The following is a 24,870-nucleotide window of genomic DNA, read 5'->3' on the forward strand; positions in this document are numbered from 1 at the left end:
CAGAACATTCATCATCCAGGAAGTTTGTAACGTGGTGAAACATTTAAGAATGAAAACATAACCAGAGATAAACTCACAAACCTGCATTTTATTCACAACAAAACAGAACGTTTCAACGGTACCGACACCTGGAAAAGGTACTGGAATGTTTAAGGTGTCAGACCCGGGTCAGACCGGTCCGTCGTCCTTCCTGCGAGACATTAACGGGTTCCTCCGACGCCGGTCCAAATGTAAACATAAATCAGACATAAATCAGAACAAAAGGTTTGAAATCTCATAAACGTGTTTCCATCACGCCAGGAGACGGGAACCGGGACCACGCGGACCCGGGCCTCAACCCGGGCCTCGTGACCCGTGTCGCTGCCGTCGGTTCTGGTTCTGTATCTTCTGTTTGGGTTAGAGCAGGGGTCGGCAACCAAAATGTTGAAAGCGCCGTATTGGACCAAAAACAGAAAAAAACAATATGTCTCAGAATTAAGGCAAATGGCGAAAGGCAAAATGCAGAGAAAAAAGTCGAAATGTCGAGGAAATAGTCGAAATGTCGGGGAAATAGTCGAAATGTCGAGGAAATAGTCGAAATGTCGGGGAAATAGTCGAAATGTCGAGGAAATAGTCGAAATGTCGGGGAAATAGTCGAAATGTCGAGGAAAGTCAAAATTTCGAGAAAAAAGTCGGAATGTCGAGAAAAGTCAAAATTTCGAGAAAATAGTAGAAATGTTGAGAAAATAGTCGAAATGACGGGGAAATAGTCGAAATGTCGGGGAAATAGTCGAAATGTCAGGGAAATAGTCAAAATTTTGAGAAAAAAGTTGAAATGACGAAAAAAAGTCAAAATTTTCGAGAAAAAAGTCGAAATGTTGAGAAAAAAGTCGAAATGTCGAGATTAAAAAAAAGAAAAAAAAGAAGAAAAAAAGGTCAAACATTTTTGAAAAAGCTCCAGGAGCCACTAGGGCGGCGCTAAAGAGCTGCATGCGGCTCTAAAGCCGCGGGTTGCCGACTCCTGGGTTAGAATGAGGGTTAGAATTGGGCACTGTGTGGTTCTGGGTTTGTGTGGACCGGACCTCCCGGCGGTTCCCCCCGAACGCTGCTGGTGAAACTAACGAGACCCGGTTCTCCTGAAGTCCAGCGGGAGGCGGATGAGGGCCAGCGGGGCCGTGAGGAGGAAGCGGTACTGATCCCATGACTGGAAGCTTGAATCTGCTCGGCGCCGATGTTTCAGGGATGTTCGGCTTTACATGTTTGTAACGTCTTCGTTGCCAATAAAGTTTTTACATTTTTAAGAAAAAGGAAGTGGCTCTCGTCTTTGATCTGAAGCTCAGGTGAGCTGGACCTGGACCAGAACCTGAACCTGGACCTGAACCTGAACCTGAACCTGGACCAGACTGGCAACGCCTCCTTTCTGACCCGACCCCCCGACTTCAGAACCAGTTTCCTCGGTTTATGGCACTTTTCCACTAGCACCTACTACCACCCACTAGCACCTACTAGCACCCACTAGCACCCACTAGCACCTACCCGCACCTACTAGCAACTACTAGCACCCATTAGCTCCTACTAGCACCTACCCGCACCTACTAGCACCTACTAGCACCCACTAGCACCTACTAGCAACTACTAGCACCCACTAGCAACTACCCGCACCTACTAGCACCCACTAGCACCTACTAGCAACTACTAGCTCCTACTAGCAACTACCCGCACCTACTAGCACCCACTAGCACTTACTAGCACCCACTAGCAACTACTAGCACCCACTAGCAACTACTAGCACCGACTAGCAACTACTAGCACCTACTAGCACCCACTAGCAACTACTAGCACCCACTAGCAACTACTAGCAACTACTAGCACCGACTAGCAACTACTAGCAACTACCAGCACCTACTCGGCTCTACTCATCTCAACTCGCCCTGGTTTCTTTTTCACTACAATTCAGCACCTTGGATCACCAAACAAGCTTCTGCTGCCGGTGCTGGTCCAAGAAAATGAACAAGAATCTCCGTCAGAGTCTCTTTCTCTGATGTCACATCCTGACTCAGACGTCTGACTCCAACCCCCCGACCAATCGGTGGCCTGTAGTGTGATGACATCACAGCCCGACTCAGCCGCTTAGAACCTCGGCAGAATAGTTACAGAAAAGTATCTACTCGGCACGTTAGAACCCTAGTGAGAAAGAACCAAACCGAGTGGAGGAGAGTCGAGTAGGTGCTGGTGGAAATTAAGAACCAAACTGGGCCGAGTAGGTACCGTATCGGCCCAAATATAAGACGACCCTGATTATAAGACGACCCCCTCTTTTTCAAGACTCCAGTTTGAACAAAGACTTTTTGAACACCAAATTCAATTTTTTTATACAGAAAATAATTACAGTACATTTAAAACAAATGATTACAACAATATATTCGAGAGAAAAAACACGTTATTTTGCCTCATCCAAATCATCATCTTGAAGTTTGCATCATAACTTCTCCTCCTGCCGGTTAACCTGCCGATCTTCCACCCACTTTTCTCCAGATTGTCGCTACGTTTCTCCATTTTCTGTTATCTCTTCTCTTATATTCTTCTCTTTTCTTTCTTACCGCTATTTTTTATATTTCTTCGTGCAACCGCTATTTTTATTTTGATTCTTGGTGACAGGGGTTGGCTTTGGCCTGGGAAGTTAAGTTCAGCATTCGCTTTAAAGATATCTGGCGCCATCTAGCGTTGTGAATGGGTATAACGTCTAGACCCCGAATGTAAGACGACCCCCACTTTTTCAGTCTTATTTCAATGCAAAAAACACTGTCTTATATTCGGGCCAATACGGTACTAGTGGAAAAAGGCCAAACTGGGCCGAGTAGGTACTAGTGTCAAACTCCTTATAAACTGAAGGTAAATCTGGGACTTAAACTGTTAAAAAAATCATTTTTATTTACGTCCACCGGGTCGATCCAGAACCTCAGAACAGAACCGTCCCTCTGGTTAACCTCGAATACAACAAGAACTCAAGAACCCCCCCCCCCCCACCTCCCTCCATCTATATGACAATACAAAACTACAGAAATACATAGAACATAGGAATGTAGAACTGCTCAAACACCAGAACCACCAGACGGATCACCAGTGCTGCCGTCGCAGGTTGAGACGGGTAAAAGCAGGTAAACATGACCACAGGTTGGCTCCTCCCCCCACCTGCAGTTCAGGTACCTCTGCAGACCGGTTTCTGAGGGTCCGGCTGAAACAGGACCAGGACACGGCACCGAGCCGTTACGCTACGATACCAAAAAACCAAGACGCCGACCAACAAGTCATTCAGCACCGACGCCGTTCCGGGTCACATGAATCCCTCTGATTGGCTGTCGGTGTTTCTGAGATCAGAGTCCGGTCCGAAGGCGCTTCAAGTGTCAACTCTGGATGATTTCTCCCTCAGGTTCAGTGTCTCTAGTCTTTATGACCAGTAATCAGAGGTGAGAGGCTAGCAGTGCGGTGGGTCTTCATGTGGGCCACCAGCCGCCCGCTGCCCATGAAGGCCTTGCCGCAGGTCTGGCAGCCGTACGGTTTCTCCCCGGTGTGCGTGCGCTGGTGGACGGTGAGGCTGCTGCCGTGCTTGAAGCGCTTCCCGCAGGTCTGGCAACTGTAGGGTTTCTCGCCGGTGTGCGTGCGCTGGTGCACCTGAAGCGCCGCCTTGCGGGCGAAGGGCAGGTCGCAGATGGCGCAAAGGAACGGCCGCAGCTGCTGGTGCGTCCTCAGGTGTGCGTTGAGGTTGCTGCTGAGCGAGAAGCTCTTGCCGCAGACGTGGCAGGAGAAGGGCTTCTGGCCCGAGTGAACCGCCGCGTGCTTCTTCAGCGTGGACGACTCGGCGAAGCGCTTCCCGCAGTCGGCGCAGGCGAAGGGCCGCTCGCCCGTGTGGCTGCGCCGGTGCACGCTCAGCTGGCCGCTCTGGCGGAAGCGCTTCCCGCAGTCGGGGCAGGCGTACGGTCGCTCGCCGGTGTGGCTGCGGTAGTGCTGCCGCAGCAGGTAGGCGAAGAGGAAGACCTTCCCGCACACGTTGCAGGTCCCGGGCATCGGACCCGGGTACGAGCGGCCTGGCCCGCCTGCTGGGGCCGATCTGGGCCGAGGTCTGAGGTCGGGTCTGGGGGCCAGTTCTAGGGCCGATCTGGGCCGAGGTCTGGGGGCTGGTTCTAGGACCTGGTCTAGGGCAGGGTCTAGGGCAGGGTCTAGGACCTGGTCTAGGACCTGGTCTAGGGCAGGGTCTAGGGCAGGGTCTAGGACCTGGTCTAGGGCAGGGTCTAGGGCAGGGTCTAGGGCCGGGTCTGGGACCGGGTCTGGGGCAGAGTCTGGGGCAGGGTCTAGGGCAGGGTCTAGGGCCGGGTCTGGGGCCGGGTCTGGGGCAGAGTCTGGGGCAGGGTCTAGGGCAGGGTCTAGGGACGAGTCTGGGGCAGGGTCTAGGGCCGGCTCTAGGGCAGGGTCTAGGGCCGGCTCTAGGGCAGGGTCTAGGGCCGGCTCTAGGGCAGGGTCTAGGGCAGGGTTTGGGGCAGGGTCTAGGGCAGGCTCTAGGGCAGGCTCTAGGGCAGGCTCTAGGGCAGGCTCTAGGGCAGGGTCTGGGGCCGGGTCTGGGGCCGGGTCTGGGGCAGGCTCTAGGGCAGGCTCTAGGGCAGGCTCTAGGGCAGGCTCTAGGGCAGGCTCTAGGGCAGGGTCTGGGGCCGGCTCTAGGGCAGGGTCTAGGGCCGGCTCTAGGGCAGGGTCTAGGGCAGGGTCTGGGGCAGGGTCTGGGGCAGGGTCTAGGGCAGGCTCTAGGGCAGGGTCTAGGGCAGGGTCTAGGGCAGGGTCTAGGGCAGGGTCTGGGGCCGGGTCTGGGGCAGGGTCTAGGGCAGGGTTTGGGGCAGGGTCTAGGGCAGGGTTTGGGGCAGGGTTTGTGGCAGGGTCTAGGGCAGGCTCTAGGGCAGGGTCTAGGGCAGGGTCTAGGGCCGGCTCTAGGGCAGGGTCTAGGGCCGGCTCTAGGGCAGGGTCTAGGGCAGGGTTTGGGGCAGGGTCTAAGGCAGGGTCTGGGGCAGGGTCTAGGGCAGGGTCTAGGGCAGGGTTTGGGGCAGGGTCTAGGGCAGGGTTTGGGGCAGGGTTTGGGGCAGGGTTTGGGGCAGGGTTTGGGGCAGGGTCTGGGGCAGGGTCTAGGGCAGGGTCTAGGGCAGGGTTTAGGGCAGGGTCTAGGGCAGGGTTTGGGGCAGGGTCTGGGGCAGGGTCTGGGGCAGGGTCTAGGGCAGGGTTTAGGGCAGGGTCTAGGGCCGAGTCTAGGGCAGGGTCTAGGGCCGGGCCTCCCCAGTCCAGGTGGTCTGGGCTCTCAGCTTCAAGGTAGAGGAGGAACTGATCGCCCCTCTCCTCCTCGTGGCTGAAGGTCACCATGAGATCCTGGACCTCCTCCTTCAGAACTTCCTGCTGCTCCTCTTTGGTCGGCGGAGGTTCTGGTTCCTCTGGGTCCAGTCGGTCTGGGCCTCCTCCTGGGTCTAAACCCGGGCCTCCCCCCTGGTCCGGGCCTCCGGGGTCCAGACGGTCTGGGCTCCCAGCTTTGAGGTAGAAGAGGAACTTAACGCCGCTCACTTCCATTTGGCTGCAGCTGCTCTCCTCCTCGTGGCTGTAGGTCACCGGGAAATCCTGGACCTCCTCCTTCAGAACTTCCTGCTGCTCCTCTTTGGTCGGCGGAGGTTCCGGTTCTTCCGGGTCCAGACGGTCCCGCCCCTCCGGGTGATTGACAGGTGCCTCCGGGTCCTGAAGGTCTGCAGGGAAACGAGACAGATGAGCATGGTCACCTGGTTTTAGCTCCGCCCACAGACCAAGATGTGGTTGCCTGGCAACAACAGTATTACTAGATTTGTGCGTATTACTAGATGTGCGCATTATTAGTTTTGTACATATTATTAGTTTTGTGCGTATTACTAGTGTTGAGACACTGCAACACCATTGTGACGTGAAACTCCCCCCTGCAGGGCTCACAAGCTTTGAACTGGCCTCAAACACAGACTGATCCACGGGAATGCCATATGACGAAGTTCCCGACTGACTGATATGTATTGATGAGGCATTGTGACACCATGGCTGACCTGAAACGTCAGCTTCCTACCCCCTGCAGAGGCGACACCTTGGAAGTAGCTTCAACAAAGACTTGAACCCAGGGAATGCCATATGATGAAGTTCCTGACTATGGGGTAGTTTCCAACTGAATGATATTCATGCCGAATGCCCGAGGACGGCATTTGGCCACAGATCACATCTGACTGTAAATACCCTTTAATTGCTTTTTGTCTTTCACCTTTGGTTTGTGGATTCTTGCCTTTTGTGCTTTGAACTTACTGTATAAAAGTCCTGTTGTCAAACCATTCGGGGTCAGCACACCAACCCAGCCATGCACTGCGTTGGTCCGCTCACCGCCGGCTACTGAATAAAACTCACTACACCACAGCGGATTTCTGAACTGGATTTTATACTATTCCTCAACACTAGATTTGTGTGTATTATTAGTTTTGTGCGTATTTCTAGTTTTGTGGGTATTACTATTTTTGTGTGTATTATTAGATTTGGGCTCAAAGTTACGGACAAAACAATAATTACAAATTCACAAAGCCTCCTACACACATTGTTGAATACACACAAAAGGTTTTTAGACTCTTTTCTCCAAGGAGCCTCACAGATTCCTCCGTATGTGGTGCGTTTTGGAAAGCTGGGTCATCAGATTTATGAGTTAGTAACTTAGTTACCCTCCCTAAGCAGGTAAACCTCCTTCAGTCCACCGTGATGAAATCCAATCTCATGCCAACAAAAACGACATGCACAACTTTTATGATGCAGTTAAGACCATCTATGGCCCAAGATCTATGTCTCCCCGATGAAGTCAAGTGATGGCACAACCCACATAAAAGACCAGAAGTTCATCACCAAACGATGGGCACAGGTTAAAGGTTAGAGGAACTTCCCAATCACCCTACCATCCAAGACCTTGACCTCTCACCAACCTATGGAGAGGTCAAGAGTGCTATAAAGTCTCTGAAAAACAACAAGAGCCCTGGACCTGACGGCATACCTGCTGAGATCCTCAAGCAAGGAGGCTACCTTTGTACCCGTGCCCTCTTCCTCTTTATCAGCAATGTGTAGAAGCATGAAACTGTACCTCAGCAGTGGAAAAATGCCAATGTCATTACCATCCAGTGTTTCCCCTACCATTATATAGGCCTGGCGGGGCCGCCAGGCCAACGAGACCCCCCGCCAGGCCTAAAAAAAAAATAAAAAAATGATCATTTACGTCTAGGAGCCTCTGCAGCTGTTCTGCAACGGGAGTCAACCTGCTTCGTTGCCTAGTAACGCTGCTGAGAGGGCGGGCATATTATTATATATTATGGGATGTATAGAGTTTGTAGCTAGCCAAAAAAAAAAAGAAAAAATATCGCGGGCGACAGACAACATGATATAAAGAAATGTTTCTGCAGGTCCGTGTGTTTGTGTTTGCATGAGACGCTGCAGGGAAGCATGAAGGAAAACACCCGACAACACATCAGGCGTCCGCGGGGTCCTAGCGCCAGCCATGTATGAGCGTCAAGGCTGATTTATGGTTCTGCGGTACACCAACGGCGTAGGGTACGGTGCGCGTCGCCGTGTACCCTACGCCGTAGGCTCTGCGTTGGTGTACCGCGGACCATAAATTAGCCTTTCGCGTCGCTGATACCGGTCCGACTGGTGACCCAGTAAAAAACAACGCATTTAAACATCTGGCTGGGATCCCAAATGGCTTAATAACCATAAATACAGCCCTTGGTTGTACCACACTCCCCATGGTAAATTTCTAATTTGTTGTTTAGCTTACATTTTTGTTCTGATTGAGCTTCTTTTTTTGGTAAGCAATAATGATGAAAATAACACAGACAATAGATTGTCTTTCCACTAGAACCACTAAAGGGTCATTTTTTCCCGTCAAATGCATTTAACTCTATTATAACCAAACGGGAAAAAAAATCTTTTACAATGTTTAAATTATTTATAACTGATATAATCTCAATTGTGAATAGGGATGTTTTGTGGCATATGCCGTCAGCACAAGCAGCCGTTAAAAGAGGACCATCCCAGAGGGTTTTCATAGAGAGATCCCTCTGAAATATCTAGAAAAGATGCTCAATGCTCATATGGGTCAGACCTTTCAGGCCCATGACACTTTGGTTAAAGGTTAGATTAAATCTTATTATTTCATTGAAGTGATATCGTTCAGCAATATAGGCCTACAATGATTTTTTAATGTAAAACTTTGTTATATTGCTACATGTCCAATATGCCGTCCCACGCGCCTCGTCTGTTTAGGGTTTTTTCAGTGGGTACCACCGGGCCTGAAAAAAATTATAGGGGAAACACTGCCATCTACAAAGTCAAAGGGGACAAGTCCCTCTGTGGCAACAGCTGAGGCATCTCCCTTTTGGCGGTTTTGCTGGCAAAGTCCTGGCCAAAGTCATGCTACATCGGCTGGTGAAGAGCATCACAGAAGACCTGTTGCCGGAATCACAATGTGGTTTTAGGAGGAATAGGAGCACTGTGACATGGTGTTCACAGCACGACAGCTTTAGGAGAAGTGTAGGGAACAGCAACAGAACCTCTTTATTGCTTTTATTGATCTGTCAAAGGCCTTTGACACGGTCAACAGAGTGCTCCTATGGAATATTATATAATATATAAGGGTCTTTCAAAACAAAGACCTCAAACTCCACACCAAGGTCACGGTTTATCTGGCTGTCGTCATGGCGACCCTCCCCTACAGTTGCGAGGCATGGACATTATATGGCCGCCACCTCAGGATGCTTGAGGCCTTTCACATCGAGTGCCTACAATGCATCCTGGGAATATCCTGGAAGGTCAGAGTGTCGCACACTGACATACTCGGCAAAACCAACTGCACCAGTGTGGAACCCACAGTCACCCAGCACCAACTCCGCTGGCTAGGCCACGTAATCAGGATGCCAAAAGAGCGCCTGCCGCGCAAAGTGCTCTATGGCCAGCTCCACCTTGGCCGTCGCTTGGCAGGAGGCCCGAAAAAGTGCTATAAAGACCAAGTAAAGACTGCCATGAAGAAATGCAGCCTGAACCCAACCCAGCTGGAGGACACTGCAACTCACTGCCCCATCTGATGGCATCTCCTCCAACAAAGAGTTCACAAGCTTGAGGAGAACCAGGGTAACCGATGGACCAGGAAGCGTCAAAAGAGACATGAAGCTGGTGCCACGCCCACACCAGCAGTCACCGTCTTCGCCTGTTCTGTCTGTGGAAAGCAGTGTGGATCACGGATTGGACTACACAGCCACATGAGGACTCACAAGAAATAGAGATGAAATGTCATCAACGGACACGATGGACAACCTTAAGCAAGTAAGCACGCGATTTGTGTATTTAACAATGTGTGTGTAGGAGGCTTTTTGAATTCTTAATTATCGTTTTGTCCGTAACTTCCAGCAAGTTACGGTTCTGACTAAAACCTTCCCGAAGGCTGCGGCGTCTCACCTGAGTGGACGCTGAGATGTCCGTCCAGCAGCTGTGTCTCCTCAAAGCCTTGTCCACAGGTCCGGCAGGTGAGACACGTCCCCGGAGACTCGGGGAGAGTCCGGCGCCGTCTCTTCTTCGGCGGTGCCGCGGCTTCCCAGTCCCCCTCCTGGAGTCCAGCTTGAGAGGAACCGGGACCGAGGAGCCGGTCCTCGTCGGGTCCAGGTCCACCAGCTTCCTGGTCCATGAAGGTCTCAGCCTCCTGCTTTAGAACCAGCTGCTCTGGTTCTGGACCGCTGAAGAGCTCCTCCTCTTCCTCTTTAATCTGTGGAGGTTCTGGTTTCTCCTGAACCGGACCGGGGTTAATCTCCCGGACCCAGATCTGCTTCTCAGAGAGAAGCTCCACCTGCTGAAGGACCTGCAGCCGGACATCTGGATGGTAGAAGACAACGATGAAAAACTCAGTAACGGTGATGAAGAGTCTCAGTAACGATGAAGAGTCTCAGTAACGATGAAGAGTCTCAGTAACGATGATGAAGAGTCTCGGTAACGGTGATGAAGAGTCTCGGTAACGGTGATGAAGAGTCTCAGTAACGGTGATGAAGAGTCTCGGTAACGGTGATGAAGAGTCTCAGTAACGATGAAGAGTCTCAGTAACGATGAAGAGTATGAAAAAAAGTAGAAAAAATTACGAATTATCCGATTAGTCGACTAATCGTTTCAATAGTCGGTGACTAGTCGACTATTAAAATAGTCGTTAGTTGCAGCCTTAATATCAGGTGGTCTCAGGTTTGAATCCCAGACTAACTCAACTCATCCCAATCTCCGTTGGTCCCCTGCACACCCACAATACGAGACATAAACACCTTATTACAGGAAAACAACGTAAACTTGAAACAAGTATGAGTGTTGTGTGTCGGGGAAATACAGATCTGGAACGAGTTGAATGATTAGCCTTAAAAAGTCACGGTCCATCTCCACATTCAAACGCCAGTTAAAGAAACAATTGTTAAGCTCATATATAAATGTACACTTTGGGACCAGAAAATGTTTCACGTTAAATGTTTGTAATCAGTACTGGAGTTGAGGGGGGATGAGGGGGGATGGCATCCCCCCCCTGAAATAAAAACGGTCCAAATCATCCCCCCCAGGGCTCCAGACTAACTTTTTTCACTAGGAGCACAGTAGCCCCTAACTGAAAATTTTTAGGGGCACAATCAGAAATTTTAGGAGCGCACATGGTTTATCGACACGCTAACCAAATTTTTACATTTCTACTACATTTCAGTGTATTAGTAATACGTATTTCATAATAGATTAATGAATTACCACAATGTGCTGCTTCAAATGCAGTGTTACATTTTATTGTGCACTTTTAAAGATGCCGCAACATAAAGTAAACTGACAGCACCATTGCTGTCATTATATATAAAAAAAACATACATTCACGTCATAAAAAAGTGCTTGGTAACAAAGTGCTTAGTAACCTTTTAGCCATGAATTTAACTGTTAAACACAGTACTTAACAAATGTACAAATATTGCGGGTACTGGGCTGGCCAAAAACATTTCCCTACTTGTGTCTTTACTAAAACCCTGAACTTACACCAGTTGACCAAATTCACTGCCTTCACTCAAATAACTAAGGATCTTACCAAGAAATATTCTTATTTCGAACCTAAAAATGCCATTACACCTGATAACACACATCACTTAAAAGATTAGGTGTTTTTCCCACGTGTTAAAATTTAACTTTCATTTGTGTCAAGCAAATTTTAAGTTCTAGTTACGTTTTAAGTTAGAGTTTTGGCAGTGTTCAAAATAAAATGATGAGACCTGCTGTATTGGAGAACATTTTCTTTTTTTTTTTTTTTCTTTACCGGGTGAAGGCTGATTTATGGTTCCGCGTTACAACAACGCAGAGCCTACGCCGTAGGCTACGGCGGTGGCTCTGCGTCGATTTAAGGCGGAACCATAAATCAGGCGGGGAAGATATCGGAGAAGAACCAGAAGAATATAGAGTGGATTAAAAATAAAAGTTAAGCACTGAGCTACATGTGTCTCCCGTCTGGGCCATTGCAGACTCATTGCCTGAGCATGATGTTACTAAAACCAAACATATCCGCGTCTCTTTCTTATGTGCGCGCCGCGGCGGCAGCGTGTTGTGTCGCATTAAATGTCGTCCGGGCGTAATACCTGCTTTGAGCTGGTGAAATTAAACGAAAAAAAAATAAATAAATAAATAAATAGATCCCCCAACTCATTCCCTTTCACACTCATTGGCCTGCAATATGCGGGTTCATTGACGCACCCCTTCCACGTTTAAAGTGTAAAAGAAAAAAAAAAACTGGCAAATTTACTGGTCGCACGTGTGCGAGTGGACATGAAATTCAGTCGCACATACTCAAATTTTGGTCGCAAAATGCGAGCATTTGGTCGCAGTCTGGAGCCCTGCCCCCTGTAAAACCTCCATCCCTCCTTTCCATCCCTTATGTCATTTCATCAATGAATGTGGTTTTACTGCTATTTCAACATTTAGAGCTTACAGAAGGCTGCATTTAACTGCTGCTATGTCATTCCTGCAGTATTTCTGCAGGTGTTTTGGTCACTGCTATTATTTGTAATATATTATTTTATTTGTATTCAGCACAAATTATCTGTCCCCATATGATAAAATCCACCATCCCCCCTGATTTATTTTTACAACTCGAGTACTGCTTACATACACATTCACACACTTCTGTAAGCTTTAAATATCCACTGGGCTTACATCAAATACATCAAAACACAACAATAAAGAAGAACAGTTTTCTGAACTTATCAATATGACTCTGTCCTTCACATGATAAGTAAAATGGATCACTGCAAAAACTCAAAATCTTAACAAGAATATTTGCCTTATGTCTCATTTTAGTAAAAAAAATCTTATCACACTTAAAACAACTTAACTTAAAACAAGACTCATCACTGGAAAAAACTACAATTTTCACCTGTTTCAAGTAGATTTTCACTTAAAATAAGTAGAACAATCTGCCAGTGGAACAAGATTATTTTGCTTGTAATAAGAAGATAAATCCCACTGGCAGATTTTCCTACTTATTTCAAGTGAAAATTTACTTGAAACAGGTGAAAATTGTCACATTTTTCTGGTGTTATTTTTCTGGTGATGACTCTAAATGTTGAAATAGCAGTAAAACCACATTCATTGATGAAATGACATAAGGGATGGAAAGGGGGGATGATTTGGACCGTTTTTATTTCAGGGGGGATGCCATCCCCCCTCATCCCCCCTCAACTCCAGTACTGTGTGTAAGTGAAGTATATATGAAGTATGTAACTTAATTTGTACAGACTCATATCCGGCACTTTAAAACCTCATATTGTACATTTCTGTTTATACATTTTATTTTATTGTTTTATACATTTTATTGTTTTATACATTTTATTTTATTTTATCTCTTACTTATATACTTTATCTGTTATATACTTTTATATTTGTATTATATTGCACCAATCACCACAACAAATTCCTTGTGTGTGTTAACAAACTTGGCCCTTTTCCGATTCTGATTCTGAAGTGCATGTATGTATTCCTGTCTAATGTATTTATGTCCACTGGCTCCAACCATAAGCTTCTGATTCTCCAGGAGACCAATTCACATGTGTGTGTGAATAAATCAAATCAAATAAATCAAGTACCTGTGGCGTGTGTGGGGACCCCGGGGGTCCAGCTGGGGACCGGCTGGTCCTGGTCCTGGTCCTGGTCCTGGTACCGGACCACGGTCCTCTCCACCTCCCGCAGGATCTCCTCTGCTGCGGCCGCCAGTCTCTGGCTGATGAACGCCCTGAGAACCAGCGCCATGGTCCCGGGGAACAAGGACCCGGCGGGGAGCAGGTTCACGTGGACGCGGTTCGGCTTGTTTACCCGCTGGAAGTCCCGCTGCTCCGGGGCGGCTCACCGCGGTGCTGCCCCCCGGCGGCGGAGCGGAGGAACTGCAGATACCTCAACGCCGCAGCCATATTGGATGGGGCAAGACTGCGCTGTAAACTACGGAGCCCCTCTGGTGACATTTGAAAAAAATAAAATAATGTGTGGCCACGCATTAATTATTTCGTGGCCACACATTAATAACTCGTGGCCACGAGATAAGCGTGGCCACGAGTTATTAATGCGTGGCCACGAGTTATAAATGCGTGGCCACGCATTATTTAATTTTTTTCAAATGTCACATGTTTTTACTACACTCGCCATGACAATACTTTTGCTCTTTAATATAAATAGACTATAATTACCGTTATTAATGATGAATAACCATCCCACCAAAGAAGTTGCATCCACGAAGTCCAGACAGTAGGTTATAATGCCATCCACAAGTAAAATAATGCGTGGGCAAGAGATACATAATGTGTGGCCACGCATTGATTATCTCTTGGCCACAAGATATTAACTCGTGGCCACGAGTTATTATTGTGTGGCCACAAGTTATTTTATTTTTTTCAAATGTCACCAGAGGGGCTCCGTAGTAAACTAATACAAGTGAATGGACTTATTTGCATAAAGCGCCTTTCTACAAAGAAATGTACGTTTTACGTCTCATTTATTTCATTTCATTTCATTCCATTTTTATTTATTCCGATCATGAGAATATGCAAACAAAAAAACAAACAAGTAAAATGACAACACAATCAAAAGCATATTCCATAAGCAGAAAGGAGCAGGAAGAAGAAAATCTTATTATACCTGACCCGACCTCAAAACAAAATTGAACAATAATAACAGATGGTCTGCACAATTACTTAGTTAACATCACAAAGAAAGAAAAACAAAAAAATCAAAGATAGATTGTCGGTCTCCATACGCATATATTATAAATCTTAACTATTTCATCCATAAATTGCTATTTTTTTCTCTTCAAATTTATTTTTAAACTGAAATATGTTTATACAGCCCTTTAAATCATAATGTAATGAATTCCATAACTTAATTCCAACAACAGAAACACTCATCTGCTTTAAAGTTGTTCGGGCAAATAGATGTTTAAAATTAAATTTTCTACGACTATCTTCATTATTTGAACTGAAAGTAAACATGTATTGTAAGTTTTCTGGTAATGCTTTACATTTAGCTGTTACATGATTGTGAGTGTCTGTAACTTAACCAAATCATTGAGTTTCAGTAATCTTGATTATAATCTGTTGGTGTGTTCTCTCTGTAATGCGTATCGTAAATAACTGTAAGTGCTCTTTTTTAAAATTAAAATAAAGGATTCATATTAGTTGGATATGTGTTGCTCCAGACTGCAACACATACTTTATTCATTCACACACGCACTAATATACTTGGGAAACAGTTAGGCACCAAATATAATATATTTAATTTTCTCAGATGGCAAAAATAAGAACTTTATTGATCCCACATAGGAGTAATTCATGTTATATCAGCTATAGAGGTCCTCAGATAGGTCCTGGGAATTAAAAGTTGCGTTCCGCAATTGAACCAATACGGAACGCAGTTTATTCCGTATTTAACAATTGTCCCATGCACGTCTGTCACACACGCACACACATGAACAAGGAACCAACAATAATTAACAAAATAAAGGACAGGATACATTAAAGACAGCAACATATGTTGGTGCGCTCTCTGTTATTTATTAATGTTATAATATACAGGTGAAGGTCGGAAAATTAGAATATATTGCAAAACTCGTTTCAGTAAATTCAACTAAAGGTGAAACAAATATTATTATTTCCCACCACATGCAAAGTGAGATATTTCAAGCCTTTATTTGTTATAATTTTGATGATTATGGCTCACAGTTTATCAAAACCCCAAATAAAAAATTTCAAAAAATTTGAATATTTTATGAACTCAATAAACAATTCAAATCATCAAAATTATAAAAAAAATAAAGGCTTAAAATGTCTTGCTTTGCGTGTAATGAGACCATGTAATATATTAGTTTCACCTTTTAAATTGAATTATTGAAATAAATTAACTTTTACACCATATTCTAATGTTCCGACCTTCACCTGTAGCTATATTCTACATCTGAGCTGATGTGGACGTACATAGCATGCTGGTGGGCTGTCTGTACAGTCATGCAAGTTCAATGCTATTAAAGCAAAGCATTTTGTTTTTTCATATAAAGTAAATACATTTCTATGCAGTTTAGAAGTTTTGGGGATGTCCCTTTTTTTGGCGCCTGCGCTGCTGAAATCGGATCGTCCCTTATTTCTAGTTCTGAAAGGTGGTAAACCTACACCAGTGGTGGGTAGAGTAGCCAAAGATTGTACTCAAGTAAAAGTACTTTTACTTCAGAATAATATGACTCAAGTAGAAGTAAAAAGTAGTCATCCAAATAATTACTTGAGTAAAAGTAAAAAAGTACTTGGTGAAAAAACTACTCAAGTACTGAGTTATTTTTTTAGCACAACCATTCGAACAGACAAAAGTACAAAAGAATCATCTTCAGGCAAATTAAATCAATAAAATTAAATAAAAAATAAATAAAAATAATTAAAATTAATAAAAAATAAAAACACCTTAAATTAAAATAATCATAAAGTAAATTCAAGTACTTTAATAAATAATAAAATAAATAAAATAATAACAGAATAAAAAAAATAAATTAAGCACAAGTAGCACAAAATTTCAAGCCTTTGTACTTTTCTTTTTTAACCAGAACTAAAACAAACATGAACTCATAGAAACTCTGTGTGTGTTTGAGTCTGTGTAAATGTGACAAAACATGCAAAAACAAACATTTTTCCCAAAGAATCACTCAGTGATGTCATGAGATTGACGCGTACGTGGATAAAAGAAAAGTAACAGCTCAACGTAGCCTAATGTAGCGGAGTAAGAGAAACAGTTTCTTCTTCACAAATCTACTCAAGTAAAAGTAAAAAGTATAGTGATTCAAAACTACTGCTAAAAGTACAACATTTCCCAAAACTTACTCAAGTAAATGTAACGGAGTAAATGTAACTCGTTACTACCACCTCTGCCCTACACTAGGCTGATAAGTAGAATTTAAAATAACCCTCCATAGTCTGTTTTAAAAATGAAATAAAAAATTATATAACATCCATAAAGGTACTATCAAAAGAAAATCAGTCTATACATGATTTATGTGAAACCATGTCAAAGTCTCTTGCTCTTTAAGTTACAATCTTGTTACGCTTAAACCCTTTTGTTGAAATGTCAACCCCTGTGATTATTTTATTTTGTGATTATTTTTTTTATTTTTTTTTATTTAATCTTAGAAGATTATCTTAGAAAACAAATGTATAGGTATACATATTCGCTTGTGTGTTGTGAGCTTGTTATGTTTCAGATGCAAGCAAATGTTTCCTCAAAGGAATTTTGTACTTTGAAATGTTAAATAAAGTTTATTAAAAAACAAAACAAAAAAAACAGATTATTTACAGAAACAGACACCAAATAAAATTATTTTTGGGATTAAAAATAAAACATGTGTAAAATGTGTTTTTATCAAGTTCAGTTTGTGGAGAAAGACGTTTTTGTCGAACAGATGGAACTAAAACTGTCGGACAGATGACGTCAAGAATCCCGGCTGGATAAAATAATGGGCCATAAAGTCCTTGCAAAATTCCACATCCACAAATCCAAATTCTTACACAAAAAACCCTCTTTTTTACTTTTCATTGTGAATACAATCAGTATCTGGACTCTATTAAATTTTCTACTAATTCAAAAGCAATCAAAACCATAAATGTATGTAAATGTTTGGCTTTCTGTTATATTTTCACCCCCCCTGGCTGGTTATAATGTGTTGTGCTTTTTGTTTTATTTTTTATTTGAGTTATACTCTTTATATGTTATGACGGGGTATTAGGGCCAAACTAAGACAAAAAAAAAAAAGGAAATTAAGAGAATAAAGTCATAATGTTGCGAGAATAAAGTCGTAATATTACGAGGATAAAGTCGTAACATTACGAGAATAAAGTCGTAATTTATGAGAATAAAGTTGTCATATTATGAGAATAAAGTAATATTATGAGAATAAAGTCGTAACATTACGAGAATAAAGTCGTAATATTATGAGAATAAAGTCGTCATATTATGAGAATAAAGTCGTCATATTATGAAAATAAAGTCGTAATATTACGAGAATAAAGTCGTAATATTACGAGAATAAAGTCGTAATATTACGAGAATAAAGTCGCAATTTATGAGAATAAAGTCGTGATATTACAAGAATAAAGTGTTAATTTGTGAGAACTCTAACAGGAAGAGTGTGTTAAAATGTTGAATATTGAGCATATTGTGAGGTTATATTTATATATTTATAATATATTTAATATTACGATTTTATTCTCGTAATATTACGACTTTATTCTCATATTATTATGACTTTATTTTCGTAATTTCCTTCTTTTTTTTTTCTTAGTTTGGCCCTAATACTCCGTCGTAATATGTTATAATTCAACTTGAAATTACATTATGTGAAGATTTGTAATCATTGTACTTTTTGCAAATGTTAAATAAAAAAATAAAAAAATGGGCAAAAAAAAAACAGAATTTAAAAAACAGGCTAAATGAAATGATGTTACACACTCTTGTACAGTAGGGGGCGGTATGCACCTTAAAGTTGGTTGCGATTCGCCAATAAAACATAGAACTGCGAAGTCCCTCAGGGAAGATTTGCTATATGAAGTTCTTCCGTGTCTGTTCAGGATTCAGAGAATGGGGATTGAGGTGGAGTTCTGCTGGGTACCTGCTCATGTGGGAATAAAAGGAAACGAAAGTGCAGATAAAGTGGCAAAAACAACATTAAGCTCAATACATATCACTAATATCCCATTTGGAAAAGGTGAAGCTAAATCAATAATAAAAAAAAAAAGCATCTGATTTTTGGCAGAAGAAGTGGGACGAGGACAGTAAGGGCAGAACTTACTATAGAATACAAAACACAGTCGGAGCACAGAGTATCAAGGGAATAAGTAGAAAAGAGGAGGTAGTATTAACAAGACTAAGGCTTGATCACACTGGACTAAATACAACTTTATTTTTATTGGGAAAAGCAAATTTAGAACTTTGTTCTATATGTAAGGAAACAGAAAACGCTGAACATGTTATTATGCAATGCAATAAATATAGCAAAGAAAGGACAAGGCTGAAAGACAGGGTGAAAGAGGCAGGGGAGTGGAATCTGACAGGGATACTGGGCACTAAGGGTGATAAGGTGTGGGAGACACAGAGGGGGGTCATAGAGTTTCTTAGAAACACTGGCCTGTTTTGCAGGATATAAGGATATAGTGAGTATATAGCCGTTTATTTGTTTTATTTTATTTATTTATTCTTTCTTTTTATTAGAGTTCTTTTTTCTCCTTTCATTATTATTATTATTATTATATTAGATTCAGAGGTGGGTAGTAACGTGTTACATTTACTCTGTTAGTATTTAGTTTATCCTTTTTTTTTTTTTTTTTTTTTTTAATCATAATTCATTTTCATTGTTTTATCTTAATGGGGCACTAATACATTTTATGTTTATGTTTTATGAAAAGCACTTTGTGTTGCATTTTTTGTATGAAAGGTGCTTTATAAATAAAGTTTGATTTGATTTGATTTGATTTACTTGAGTACGTTTTGGGAAATTTTGTACTTTTAGGAGTAGTTTTGAATCAATATACTTTTTACTTTTACTTGAGAAGATTTGTGAAGAAGAAACTGTTACTCTTACTTCGCTACATTAGGCTACGTTGAGCTCGTTACTTTTCTTTTATCCCTTTTATCCACGTAAGCGTCAATCTCATGACATCACTGGGTGATTCTTTGGGAAAAATGTTTGTTTTTGCATGTTTCGTCACATTTACACAGACTCAAACACACACAGAGTTTCTATGAGTTCATGTTTGTTCTAGTTCTGGTTAAAAAAGAAAAGTACAAAGGCTTGAAATTTTGTGCTACTTGTGCTTAATTTATTTTTTTATTCTGTTATTATTTTATTTATTTTATTATTTATTAAAGTACTGGAATTTAATTTAAGCTATTTTTTATTAATTTTAATTAATCTTATTATTTTATTGATTTAATTTGCCTGAAGATGATTATTTTGTACTTTTGTCTGTCTGAATGGTTGTGTTAAAAAAATAAATCAGACGTTACTCAACAGTTACTCAGTACTTGAGTAGTTTTTTCACCAAGTACTTTTTTACTTTTACTCAAGTAATTATTTGGATGACTACTTTTTACTTCTACTTGAGTCATATTATTCTGAAGTAACAGTACTTTTACTTGAGTACAATTTTTGGCTCCTCTACCCACCTCTGATTAGATTATCTAATGTAAAGCTATAGTCAACTAGATCCTGTCCTACATAGTAGTAGCAGTAGGGGGCGGTATGCACCTTACAGTTGGTATTGCAATCCGCCAAAAAACACAAAGAAGAAGAAGAAGAAGGACTGACAGGCGCGTTTGTTTGGAGCAAAGTTGTTGTTCTGTTTTCAAACCTTCCTCCGGTTTCGTTTCAGTTCGTTCAGAACTTCAGCAGCTGAGATGTCTGTGTCCGGGTCTGTGTCCGGGTCTCTGAGGACCTTCATCCAGCAGAGGCTGGCCGCCGCCGCAGAGGAGATCTTCCTGGAGGTGGAGAGGACCGTGGTCGGGTACCAGGACCAGCTGGTCCGGTACCAGGACCAGCTGGACCGGCAGAGGAAGCTGCTGGATCTCAGCTGGAAGCCCCGGGTCCGGCTGACCCGCATCGGTACGTGACCGGGTTTATCCATCTCTCTGTAGGAGCCTGTGAGCGCATTAAGCCCATGTTAAAGCCTGATTTATGGTCCTGCGTTACATCGACGCAGAGCCTACGGCGTAGGGTACGCGGTGACGCGCACCGTACGGTGTGCGTCGCCGCGTAACCTACGCCGTAGGCTCTGCGTCGAGTGTTCTTGCCCGCTGCTGCGATACGTCAACGACGCCGCCATATTGGATGTTCAAGACTGCGCTGTAAACTAATACAAGAAAATTGACTTATTTTCATAAAGCGCCTTTCTACAAAGAAATGTACGTTTTACGTCTCATTTATTCATTCACACATGCACTAATATACTTGGGAAACAGTTAGGCACCAAATATATATATTTAATTTTCTCAGATGGCAAAAATAAGAACTTTATTGATCCCACATAGGAGTAATTCATGTTATATCAGCTATAGAGAACAAGGTAGTGCCGAAAGGCACCGTCTTTGATTGGTTACAAAACTACATTACTGATAGACAGCAATATGTCACTGTTAAGAACACTGAATCCTCCAGAGCAACATTATCTTGTGGAGTGGCACAAGGATCAATACTTGGGCCCTTGTTATTCCTAATTTATATTAATGATTTACCTGCAGTATCACGTACCATGTTTTCCATTCTGTTCGCTGACGACACAAATGTCATTCTTTCACATAAAAACTTCAAAACCCTCGTTAATGAAGCCAATCAAGGTCTTATTTTATTGAGCAAGTGGTTCCAACTTAATAAATTATCGTTAAATATTAAAAAAACTAAGTTCATAATATTTGCAGGAAAGAAGAAATACAACCCTGGGGAAGCTAGGATCTCCATTGAGGGTAAGGAAATCAGTAAAGTTGCTTCCACACCATTACTGGGAGTAATCGTTGACGAGAAGTATTGCTGGAAAGAACACATTGACACGATAACAAAAAAGGTTGCGAAATCAGTGGGCATCATCAAGAAAATTAGTAGACTTCTAAGTAGAGCCTGCTTAAAAACCTTATATTACAGTTTAATATATCCATATCTAACCTATTGTAATATTGTGTGGGCTAGTACCTATCCTTCCTACCTCCAAAAACTACATGTACTACAAAAAAGGTTTGTCAGATTGGCAACAAAATCTGCCCCATTGGATCCCTCTGCACCTCTATTCACAACCCTCAATATACTAACCATTTTCAATATAAACATCCTTCAAACTTGTATTTTCACATATAAAACAAAATACCAGAATTCTGAACTACCTGAACATTTCCAGCAATACTTCCAGTCTAACTCTAGTCTTCATTCATACCAGACTAGACAATCCAACCAGCTGCATGTCCCACTATATAGTACCACCAGGGGTCAGTTCTCCTTAAAATACAAAGGTGTCTCCCTATGGAATGCCCATTCCCATCTAATGACCAACTCATCCTCTCTGTCCACCTACAAAAGAAGTGTAATTAATAAATTAATTACCCAAGTAAGAAACTAAAGGAAAGAGATATACCATTGATATGATGATTATGCCTTACCTGTGTTGCTTTGCCAATCTTTTGTCTCGTTCTCTCTGTTTTAGTATTCACTTTTATTGTATTAGTATTTTAACATTCTGCAGTTATTTTTATTTACTCTGCTTGTTGATTGTTTTTTTTCTTGTTTGTCTTCTTTTGCTGTTTATTTTGTTTTTGTTTCTGTTCTAGTTTTACTTTCTAATAATAAACAAGTCATGTAATGTCCTGTAAACGGCGAGGACCTTGCATAAGCCCCCCTAGGGTTTCTGTCCTCACGTGCACAACCACTACCTGTTATCTTTCCTCTGGAAATGAATTATCATGTCATGTTTATGTATACATTCATGTTGTGCAAATTAAATAAAAAAAAACAAAAAAAAAAAAAAAAACAATATATATCCCCCCTCATAAAAATAAGAAAAAAAGAGAAACATATTTTCTCATCAGCAAAACATATTTAAAAATTTTCAAGTAATAAAATAACATTTGAACCTTTTTTCAGACAATAAAATAACTGGAATACTGAAAATATGGTTTAGCCTATTTCCTATTTCCTAAGTCGCCACGGTAACGCTTTTGAGAAAAGTAATGCGCTTCGTCGCAGGATGTATAACACACCTGGGTGCACTTTACGGTTCGGGCCGTATTAACGGCCGAAGAAATGGCATAAATTGTGCCAAAATTACACGATTAATTCAAAATGGCCGACTGTTGGGTTTCGGCCATGGCGCCAATCAACTTTTCTTTAAGTTGCGACATGATACAGGTGTGTACCGATTTTCATGCATGTACGTCAAACCGTATTGTCCTGACATTGCGAATTATTATTATTATTATTATTATTATTGTTACATTATGTAGTAATGGCTTCGATGTCGATTGGATTCCGGAGGAAAGGACATTCCATGTGGGATAGCTGCTTCAGGCTCAGCAGGAGGGAGGAGACAGAGAAAACTCAGGGTTTATTGAAGAAAACCTGCTAGCGAGCAGTTTAGGTTCACAGGGTCAGTTGCCGTAGTAACTGACTCAGAGTTTGAGTTGCATCGCTTTCTGAAACTGAAAACTCCGGGTTTCCCTAATCTCAGGTTTAGCAAACTCGGAGTTTTCACAAAACCCGCTTTCTGGAATACCCCCCAGAACCGGTGAGGGGGGTCTTTACACCTGTTGCCTTTTTATGTAACTATTTTTTATTTATTCATGTTTTATTACATTTTTTTTTTTTCGTTATTTTCATAATTTTTTATTTATTCATTACTTTTATTTAATTTACTTATTGATTTTTCACGGAATTTATTTATATATATTTTTAAAATTTTAAATGTATTTATTTATTAAGAATAAACATTTTTTTTTTATTTAGAATTTTCATTTTTTTTTCATTGAATTTAATTTTAAAAAATCATGATTTTAATTTAAAGATTTTTTGTTTTCATTTTTTTTAATTCATTCATTACTTTTATTTAATGTATTGATTTGTTTTTCATTGAATTACATTTTTTTAAATAAGAATAATTATTTATGTTTTAATTTAAAATATTCTGGTTATTTTTTTATTTTCACTTTTTTCTATTCATTACTTCTATTTTAATTTTATTGATTTTTCATTGAATTTAATTATATTTAATTTAATGAATTTTCTGATTATTTTTTATTCAGTCACTACTTTTTAATATTTTTCATTTAATTTATTTTTTTAAGAATAATAATGATTTTTATGTTTTTATTTAATTTAAATGTTATTTTATTCTTTTATCCACCTGGTTCTGAAGGCAGCGAGCTCAAACCTTCCGGGTTGACGCTCAGTGAGCGAGGCGGCTCTTTGAAGTGAATGTCAGGAGCCGATAGTCGTGAAGGCGTTTTGAGATTAGCCCCCGTTATTATGGCTGGACGTAAACGCCTCTCTGTTTCCGTCCCCCAGATGATCCTGCGGTTCCCCCCCAGCAGACGATCGTGGAGAAGGAGGTCCAGACGGACCTGGGGGTCCCCAGGGGGGCCGGTCCGGGCCAGCAGGGACCAGCACAGGTCAAGGTGGAGCCGGAGGAACCAGAACCTATCGGAGCTGGAGCCGAAGACCGTCTGCAGGAACTCTGCAGGAGCACCGAACTCCTGAACCGGGAACTTCACCAGCTCCTGATGAGGAACCCTGTCCCGGAGAGTGGGGAACCAGAACCAGAACCAAAACCAGAACCAAATCCGGACCTCCAGCAGCTCCTCCTCCACACGGCTGGGGAAGGGGCGGAGCCGCGGTTCCCAAAACCGCCCCGATGCCCCGAGCCGCGGTTCCAAGGACTGCCCCCCGGCGTCCGGTCCAACGGGTCGGAACACTTCTGCCCGCGCTGCGGGCGGAGCTTCCGCAGGGTGGACAGCCTGCTGCTGCACCTGCGGACGCACACGGGCGACTACCTGTACAGCTGCTTCCTGTGTGGGCGGGGCTTCATGTCCCGCAACGGCCTGGCCAATCACATGAGGATCCACCTGGGCCACAAGCGCTACACCTGCACCGCCTGCGGGAAGGGCTTCACGTCCCGGGTCGGGCTGCACGTCCACACCAGGACGGGCGAGCGCTGCCGGGCGGGGGCGGGGGCGGGCCCGCTCCACTAGGGAAGTTCCTGGTCCGGTCCGGGGGAGGTTGCTGGGGCGTTTTCTCTAGGGGAGGTTCCTGGGCGTTTTCCCTGGGGAGGTTCCTGGTGCGTTTTCTCTAGTGGAGGTTCCTGGGGCGTTTTCTCTAGTGGAGGTTCCTGGTGCGTTTTCTATAGTGGAGGTTCCTGGGGCGTTTTCCCAGGAGGAGGTTCCTGGTGCGTTTTCTCTAGTGGAGGTTCCTGGGCGTTTTCTCTGGGGGAAGTTCCTGGGGCGTTTTCTTTGGGGGAAGTTCCTGGGGCGTTTTCTCTGGGGGAAGTTCCTGGGGCGTTTTCTCTAGTGGAGGTTCCTGGGGCGTTTTCTTTGGGGGAGGTTCCTGGGGCGTTTTCTCTAGGGAAAGTTCCTGGGGTGTTTTCTCTAGGGGAGGTTCCTGGGCGTTTTCCCAGGAGGAGGTTCCTGGGCGTTTTCTCTGGGGGAAGTTCCTGGGGCGTTTTCTCTAGGGAAAGTTCCTGGGGCGTTTTCTCTAGGGAAAGTTCCTGGGGTGTTTTTCTCTAGGGGAGGTTC

The 24,870-nt window shown here is 43.0% G+C and overlaps 3 protein-coding genes across 3 annotated transcripts; 1 reads left to right on the top strand and 2 right to left on the bottom strand.

Moving 5' to 3' along the window:
* Nucleotides 1-3,022: 3,022 nt before the first annotated feature.
* On the bottom strand, nt 3,023-4,153 carry LOC133452372 (oocyte zinc finger protein XlCOF19-like). Its single transcript, XM_061731640.1, has one exon. It carries the CDS (start codon nt 4,042-4,044, stop codon nt 3,421-3,423), a length of 624 nt encoding a protein of 207 aa, XP_061587624.1. The 5' UTR covers nt 4,045-4,153; the 3' UTR covers nt 3,023-3,420.
* Nucleotides 4,154-5,072: 919 nt separating this feature from the next.
* On the bottom strand, nt 5,073-13,341 carry LOC133452160 (uncharacterized). Its single transcript, XM_061731381.1, has 4 exons — nt 13,179-13,341; nt 9,502-9,912; nt 5,260-5,747; nt 5,073-5,144 (listed from the first exon to the last, which is right to left on the bottom strand). Exons 1-4 carry the CDS (start codon nt 13,339-13,341, stop codon nt 5,073-5,075), a joined length of 1,134 nt encoding a protein of 377 aa, XP_061587365.1.
* On the top strand, nt 13,340-24,387 carry LOC133452161 (zinc finger protein 500-like). The gene is made up of 3 exons (XM_061731382.1): nt 13,340-13,509; nt 19,980-20,209; nt 23,648-24,387. The coding sequence occupies exons 1-3, from the start codon at nt 13,340-13,342 to the stop codon at nt 24,328-24,330; spliced, it is 1,083 nt and encodes a 360-aa protein (XP_061587366.1). The 3' UTR covers nt 24,331-24,387.
* Nucleotides 24,388-24,870: the final 483 nt, after the last annotated feature.

This window comes from Cololabis saira, chromosome 10 (genome assembly GCF_033807715.1).
Source record: "Cololabis saira isolate AMF1-May2022 chromosome 10, fColSai1.1, whole genome shotgun sequence".
NCBI lineage: Eukaryota > Metazoa > Chordata > Actinopteri > Beloniformes > Belonidae > Cololabis > Cololabis saira.

What these genes read in the sequence shown, in the direction of transcription:
- LOC133452372 (XM_061731640.1), bottom strand. Translation starts at nt 4,044, where the DNA reads ATGCCCGGGACCTGCAACGTGTGCGGGAAGGTCTTCCTCTTCGCCTAC.
- LOC133452161 (XM_061731382.1), top strand. Translation starts at nt 13,340, where the DNA reads ATGGTCCCGGGGAACAAGGACCCGGCGGGGAGCAGGTTCACGTGGACG. An exon ending in CCGCAGCCATATTGGATGGG is followed by an intron (nt 13,510 to 19,979) that starts GCAAGACTGCGC and finishes GTTTCGTTTCAG; the next exon opens with TTCGTTCAGAACTTCAGCAG. An exon ending in GGTCCGGCTGACCCGCATCG is followed by an intron (nt 20,210 to 23,647) that starts GTACGTGACCGG and finishes TCCGTCCCCCAG; the next exon opens with ATGATCCTGCGGTTCCCCCC.
- LOC133452160 (XM_061731381.1), bottom strand. Translation starts at nt 13,341, where the DNA reads ATGGCGCTGGTTCTCAGGGCGTTCATCAGCCAGAGACTGGCGGCCGCA. An exon ending in ACATCTCAGCGTCCACTCAG is followed by an intron (nt 5,748 to 9,501) that starts GTGAGACGCCGC and finishes GTTTCCCTGCAG; the next exon opens with ACCTTCAGGACCCGGAGGCA. An exon ending in TAGACCCTGCCCTAGACTCG is followed by an intron (nt 5,145 to 5,259) that starts GCCCTAGACCCT and finishes ACCCTGCCCTAG; the next exon opens with ACCCTGCCCCAGACCCTGCC.